At 46.3% G+C, this 7,175-nt stretch overlaps 4 protein-coding genes across 4 annotated transcripts, besides 1 other annotated feature; 3 read left to right on the top strand and 1 right to left on the bottom strand.

Annotated features, from left to right (window-relative positions):
- Positions 1 to 166: 166 nt before the first annotated feature.
- On the top strand, positions 167 to 1,849 carry FPSE_12025 (uncharacterized protein; the record flags this gene model as incomplete). The annotated part of the gene is made up of 1 exon (XM_009265142.1): positions 167 to 1,849. The coding sequence occupies one exon, from the start codon at positions 167 to 169 to the stop codon at positions 1,847 to 1,849; it is 1,683 nt and encodes a 560-aa protein (XP_009263417.1).
- Positions 1,850 to 2,633: 784 nt separating this feature from the next.
- FPSE_12024 (uncharacterized protein) lies at positions 2,634 to 3,650 on the top strand (the record flags this gene model as incomplete). The annotated part of the gene is made up of 1 exon (XM_009265141.1): positions 2,634 to 3,650. The coding sequence occupies one exon, from the start codon at positions 2,634 to 2,636 to the stop codon at positions 3,648 to 3,650; it is 1,017 nt and encodes a 338-aa protein (XP_009263416.1).
- Positions 3,651 to 4,243: 593 nt separating this feature from the next.
- On the bottom strand, positions 4,244 to 4,848 carry FPSE_12023 (uncharacterized protein; the record flags this gene model as incomplete). The annotated part of the gene is made up of 2 exons (XM_009265140.1): positions 4,244 to 4,390; positions 4,444 to 4,848. The coding sequence occupies 2 exons, from the start codon at positions 4,846 to 4,848 to the stop codon at positions 4,244 to 4,246; spliced, it is 552 nt and encodes a 183-aa protein (XP_009263415.1).
- Positions 4,262 to 4,359: a repeat region.
- Positions 4,849 to 6,051: 1,203 nt separating the features above from the next.
- FPSE_12022 (uncharacterized protein) lies at positions 6,052 to 7,004 on the top strand (the record flags this gene model as incomplete). Its single annotated transcript, XM_009265139.1, has 3 exons — positions 6,052 to 6,766; positions 6,822 to 6,941; positions 6,988 to 7,004. The coding sequence occupies 3 exons, from the start codon at positions 6,052 to 6,054 to the stop codon at positions 7,002 to 7,004; spliced, it is 852 nt and encodes a 283-aa protein (XP_009263414.1).
- Between the last annotated feature and the right edge of the window lie 171 nt (positions 7,005 to 7,175).

Below are 7,175 nucleotides of genomic sequence, written 5' to 3' on the forward strand. Positions count from 1 at the left end.
CATCAAACCGCGGAATTAACTTTTCTTCGGGGCGCTCATCTTCCGATATCATGCGGATTAATTACACTCATGGCGCATGGACTGTGGGGGGATTTGTTTGAACGAAGCATCGCATCATTTCGTTCCATTTTCACTACACCCAGTCTTCCCATTCATTTCAAACACGATGGGCGTCCAATCAACCAGAAACATTCCAAAAGAGAATGTCTTTCACCTCGAAGACGCGCCCAAGCCAGAAACTGGCGTTCTCCTACAAGTTCGCGCTGGGAAAGTAAAGGAACGCGGTCTGGGAGGAGAAATAACGTCGGCCATCTACAAAAAGGAACAGCACGGCCCAACATATGTCACAGCGACTGGTATTCTCGGCGATGAACATGCTGCCAAGAGTCATGGCGGAACCGAACGCGCAGTGCATCAGTACAACCCAGAGCACTACCCAGACTGGCAAGTCGAGAACTCCCCGGAACCGGGCCTGTACGATATCGGTGCTTTCGGAGAGAACCTCGTTACAACCAACATGAGCGATGACAACGTCTGTATTGGCGACATATACACGCTCGGTGCCGAAGTTGTACTCGAAGTTAGCGAGCCTAGACACCCATGTTTCAAACTCAACTCCCGATTCAAGTGGCCCAGGGCCCTCAAACGAACCATACGAACCGGACGATCGGGGTGGAACTTCAGAGTTCTAAAGACGGGAAATATTTGCAAGGGTGACAAGATTTCATTGATTGAACGACCATATCCCAAGTGGTCGGTTCTCAATGTTCAAAGAATACTGAGAGCAAGGAATGTCTCCCTTCAGCTATTGGCAGAGTGCATTTCACTACCAATGCCAGAAATGTGGGTAGAGATCGGCAAAGAAAAGCTAAGGAACTCGCCAAAGACGTACACATTGGTCGATGCTCATCTTGTCACCTCTCGTGTTAGAAAGCTCACATTCAAGTTGAAGGACGATCTCAAACTCGACAACCCCGAATTCGATCATTATGGGTTTGCCCAGATCATTTTCGGGCCAGACAACAAGTTTGAACGTTCGTATTCCGTTGTTGATGGTGATTTGTACACGTTCAGTCTGGGTGTCTCTCTGGATAGTCACTCTCGTGGTGGTTCAGCCTACATCCACAAAGAGATGAAGATTGGTGATGAGATTCAGATGTCACCAGGAAATAACTTAGGTGCACAGGAAAACGACAAAAAGGCCGACCCGAAGCTTGAGCGTATTCTCATCGTTGGAGGTATTGGCATCACTGCCTTCCTTCCATCAATCCGTCAGTGGGAGACCACAGGAGAACCATACCATCTTCACTATGCTGTACCGAGTCCCGGCGATGCCCCATTCCTCGACGAACTTCCACGAGACAAGACTACATTATATGCCAAGTCAGAAGGTCGAAGGCTCAATATCCCAGAGATCATACCGAAGCCCACCGAGGACAAGACGTACCATGCCCGTATCTTCTCGTGCGGCCCAGCAGGTATGATGAAGGAATGTCAACGCGTCGCTGCCGACCTAGGATACCCTGACTACATGGTGCACTGGGAGGACTTTGGTAGTGGTGGTGAAAACTTGGGTGACCCATTCGACGTGGAGGTTGACGAGCCTGAGACCAACAGACACGAGACGTTGACGGTTCCTTCTAACAAGACCCTTCTCGACGTGCTCAACGAAGCCGGCTTCGACGTACTTTCCTCGTGCAAGTCTGGAGCTTGTGGTGCTTGCAAGGTGACGCTGTGCAAGGGAGAGGTTGACTACAAGAGCACGTCACTGTTGGAAAAGGAGAAGGGCACAGCCTTGCAGGCATGTGTCGATCGAGGGCAAGGAAACTTGGCCATAGAAATTGATTAGAGACATAACTACGACTGATGGATAGTAGATGAATGAATGAATGTTTTGGCATGGTATCCCGAGACCCATTATCTCAATCACTTCTTGAAAATGTCATTATCCGCTGCCTTGGTACTGCGCAATACTGTGGCGAAGCGTCGCGAACTTTTGGGTCACTTCAGGGTTCGGAAGACTTCATCATCTCCCTCTTTTCATCAACATCACTTTATAAATTGTTCGTAACGTTGTGCGTTCATAGTAGTACTGATATGAGCATCTCTTTTGCCAACTTGGAAGAAATAACATGCTAGAAATTTACATAGCCTTCTACCACAGCAGGGCATCCAAGGCTGGGTTCATTATCATCACAGGTTCAATGAACGATGGGCAAGATCTTGCGTATCCATAAGATTATTATGTACCAAATAGCCAACAATAACCCATCTTGTCATCATGGTACCGGTAAATGCGCTCACGTGATCAAACACGTGATATCCATCAAGACGAACAGTATCTCCAGGCTTGAACAGGTCGACGAGATGCTACACCTGACTTGTTCGAGCCTCCATGTCCCATGATCATCTTTTGCGGTCCTTTGTTCTGCCACACAGCCACAGTGTCCCGACCGAGTCATCACGTAACCGTACGTTTCTTTGTTCTACCCATTCCTTCCTTTCCGTCATCCGCCCTCTATTTAACATCCATCTTCTGCGCTTTCGTTTCCTTCCAAATCATTCTTCCAGATTATTCTTCTACTGTCATACATACTCAACAACTTTACATCCACGCCATCTCGCTATCCAACATGAAAGACCAGAAACGTAAACTAAGCAACAGCACCACCGAGTCTCCACGACGGAGTAAACGAGTCCGCAAGGACGGTGCTCCTCAACAAGATGACAACGTGTCTTCCAACCACAAAGTCCACTTCTTGCGAGCCCCCACGGAGGAGGAGGATGCATGGGTGTCTCTGCCGATTCTTGAGATGATGGACAGCGTCCAAATGTGTGACGAAAACCTCAAGTTCGAATGCGTGGCCGGCACTGTATGGATCAACGAAGAGAAAGCATTCGTCGTCCGAGTCTCCGAATGTCTCTTCTTAACGCACTTTCAAAACCTTGACTTGAGCGAAATTGATTTGACTGATGTGGCTATGGAAGACATCCCAAGGACCTACGCCTCGTTCCTGGCCAATCGGTTTGGAATTTCTCCCAAGTCGATCGAGACCTTTCCAGTTCCCTTGGAAGATGTCTGCCCGAAACACCAGTCTGATCTTACAGTCGTACCTGAGCAGATGATGGAGTTCTGCCATTTCAAGCTCACCTCCTTCACCGAATACAAGCCCGGCTGTACTGACAATATCAACCACCTTGTCCTGGCAGAAGCCAAAGCCTGCGAGCTGTTGATGAAAAACCCTCATCCAAGCATCGCTAAGTACTGGGGATGCCACGTTATCAATGGCGAGATTCGTGCGCTCTGTTTTGGCGATTACATCATGAGTCTCCATGATCGTCTCGCAACTGGTGTATCACTCGATGCAAAGCGCTGTTTGAAAAGTATTCGAGACGGAATCCTTCACATGCACAGCCTGGGTCTCATGCACAATAACATCAATCCCTACAGCATCGTGATGGATGCATCCGACAACCCTGTCATCATCGACTTCGATTCATGCACACGCAAAGGAGAAAAGATAGTGAAGGGGGTTTGGTATCCGGACTCGTACATCAAGAATGCGAAGACAGGATCTCCTAAGAATGACTTTTATGCACTCAAGAAATTGGAGGAGTATATGTCGGGACATGAAGAGGCTGTTGAGTGATGTGGTAGAGATGGAGAGAGATGATGAGGGAGGGCGAGGTGCAAGTTCGAACGCATGCTTTTAACACTGTCTTTATCCTGTATCTAAATGTTTTTGTCGGCAAATATAACTTCATTGCGAATGGAATCTGTCTAGCTTGTTCTAATATCGCTTGGATATAACATTATCAATCAAGAATGACTAGTGATAACGGGATGTGTAGCTAAAGCAAGTTTATGACTTTGCATCATGTAACCACTAAACACTAACACATACATGTATTAGTAATTCCTCATCGACGGAGGAAGTGAAACTGCCAGGTCCCAGTATCAGATTCTCTCCTTCAGGGTTTTGCACATATTAGCTGCTGAATACATAAGAGACGAAATCAACAAGTCAGTTTATTCTATTTAGATAATAGCATTAGTTTTTTTATCTTTGTAGTCTAGCTAAGCCTTAAGAGCTAATGTGTCTGCCAGAAGTCCAAAAAGCTGCAATTCATCAAGAGACAATTTATTCTACCGAAATCTATTTTTACCATCCTCTGTAACCTTTTATCCCCTGACCATAATACCCATAATACTACAAAAGAAAAACAAGCTACTTACCCAACACTAGAGTGTCAATATTCTCTTCTTCCTCTCCTTCCCGGCCTTTCTCTCAATCCCGCTCTTTCTCTCATTTCCACGGTTCCTCTCCTTCTCATCCATCTTCTCCTTCTTGCCCTTTCGATCCTGGCTCTCTCGTCTCGAATTCGATTCCTAAAATCTCTGGGTATTCCGAAATTATAGGATATACCTTGTCTTGTGCCAACCCTCGCTGGAGTCCTTGGTGGGCTTGGAGTGAGATTGAGTATTTCCACAGGACTCCTTGGCGGAGTCCTAGAAGATATTCTCGGGTTGGCTGCAGAACGTGCCGGGATGGTGGTAGAGGTTTCAAGACTGACAGATCCCTCAGCGTTTGTGTTTGGGTCAATGACCGGTCTCCCATTGACATATGCCGTGGGGGGAGTCTCACCGGCGGCTCCATGCCAAATGGTGATTCGGCTGCCCCCAGCAGCATTGCCGCGGGCCCGTTGCATCGCACCGGGGCTACCATTCGTACTTCGCCAGATTTCATTGACAACCGAATACTTGCAAATAAATCGCTGGCAATCGCCATACTTCTCGTTTCGCATCTCACCGGTCAGATGGTTGGTCTCGACCCGGTATGTACACATCTTGAATGCTGACGGGTCAGGGTTGTTGTTGTTGCAGATGTGAGTTGTGGAATTGAGACGTGTGAGTGGTTGTTGATGAAGAAGAGAACAACTAACAACAGGAGAAGAACACCTTAGTTATACATATTACATCTTGCGGCAGATTCTTTGAAACCACTTGGTTTCTCTTGACTCTTTGTTGTCTCCCATTGTTGGAAGAGTCACCCCGTTTCAATTGATGCTTTGTCAATAAAGCAGTTACGTCACAAAGCTTCTTTGACGTCGTTTCATACCAGGTAAATGAATGACTCTTTCTGGGTCCATCATGCCTTTCCGTCTGGGTAGAATCTCATCACCTTAGCAAAGTGCACCGCGACCTTACTTGGCCAGTAGCTCGCAGAAGGTTTATCTCTTACGTCTCAGTGTACAAAAAAAACTACTTAAAAGTATGGTCCAAAGAGCATAAGCTGAGCAACTAATTTCGTCTCTTATGCTTCTAGCGGCCAATGTTGCTGGTACCCAGAGAGAGGCTTGGATATGGACAAGGACCACAAGCTGAGCCTAGAGTGAGATGAACAGAACTACGGAATGTCGTGCATTTCCAGATGAAGACATTATTCCACATTTCCGACAGTCAAATTGAATTCATGGACTTGTATCCCAGGACACTTGGGCACTTCACAATAGCACTGATTACCAGTGTCCTCGAAAACAACGTTGCATGTACGTTACCCAAAAACAGTTACAACCTTTCAAAGATCATATTAATTGAGTCTTATTGACTGCTAACATTTATTAAATCGCAATCCATTTCAATCGCCATAAGATCTCCATTTGGAGATGATAGATTCGGTGCTTGGTCAAGTTAGCCTTGAAAGTTATTGATAGTGAACCCAGTGTTCTCGCAACCAAGTCCACAGATGACAGACTCTCACAGCCAAAAATGCAACTTATCACTAAAACAGCAACTAGAATAGCTGAACCATGCCGAGTTGCCGTATGCTGACAGCATTATTATTAATATGAGATCGTATATACGATAAAATACCCTCACTATATCATGAAGCCGAGCTGTCGGCCGAATCCCATGGACAAAGTCCGAGACCCACTCCGAGACCGGTGATCAGCAGTAGGGTAACTGAGTCGACTCATCCCGTCATATTTATCATAGACGATCGTTTACTTCGTAGCATCTTTCGACGCCAATGAAGAATATAATACAACATGGCATCTCAAGTACTTACCAAAGATGAGAAATCTCTCCATGACCAGGTGAATCTCCTGCCACGACGTCAACTAGGCATCGCCCTCGCCACCCTGTCAGCTTCGCTACTTCTCGTCATCATTGACCAAAATGGCATTTCCGTCATGCTTCCCACCATCGCCCACGACTTGAATGCTGAGAATACCATCTCTTGGGCTGGAACAGCCAGTCTAGTCGCCAACACCTGTTTCCAGATGCTCTACGGCAGACTATCCGATGTCTTTGGTCGCAAAGTCGTCTTCATATCTGCCATCCTACTTCTTTGTTTTGCAGATTTACTTTGTTCTTTCAGTCAAAATGCAATAATGCTGTATATCTGCAGAGCTATCGCAGGTATTGGTGGCGGTGGTGTACAGAACCTTGTCAACATTATCATATCCGATATCGTCACTCTTGAACAAAGAGGACAAGTTCAAGGCGTGATAGGAGCTGCCGTCGGTTTTGGTAACGTTGTTGGGCCATTTATCGCTGCGGGAGTCATGGGTCAAACTTCGTGGAGAGCTTTCTTCTGGCTTCTTTCGCCTCTGTCATTCTGTACTGCGGTGTTGTCTTACTACTTTCTTCCTTCCAAGCCCGCTACCGTTGGGTTTTGGGAAGGAATTAGGAAAATTGATTGGATGGGTACAATTGTCTCTGGCATTGGAATTGTTCTTCTCCTCATCCCGATTTCTGGAGGTTCGTCGTTTCAATCACGGTACGCTTTCAATTTCTCTAACAGAACACTACACAGGAGGATCATATTTCTCTTGGGATTCGCCTCTTTCCATCAGTATGCTTAGTGTCGGCAGTGCACTACTCATCGTATTTATCATGTGGGAATGGAAAATGGCAAAACTTCCCATGATGCCAGGTAAGTACACATTCTGTTGTGTGAATTGTCTGCTATACTAATGCAGCAAATCCTCTCAAGTAAACATTTACAGAAACATAACTCTATCCATCATGCTAGCCCAGAACTTCTTGTTCGGTGCTGTGTATCAGTCGTATCTTTATTACGTTCCTCTCTACCTTCAAAATCCCCGTCAGTACAGTGCCCTCAAATCGGCGGCAATCTACACTCCTTTAGTGGCTGCGCAAGCCATAT

Source organism: Fusarium pseudograminearum, chromosome 1, assembly GCF_000303195.2.
Source record: "Fusarium pseudograminearum CS3096 chromosome 1, whole genome shotgun sequence".
In the NCBI taxonomy this organism is placed as follows: domain Eukaryota; kingdom Fungi; phylum Ascomycota; class Sordariomycetes; order Hypocreales; family Nectriaceae; genus Fusarium; species Fusarium pseudograminearum.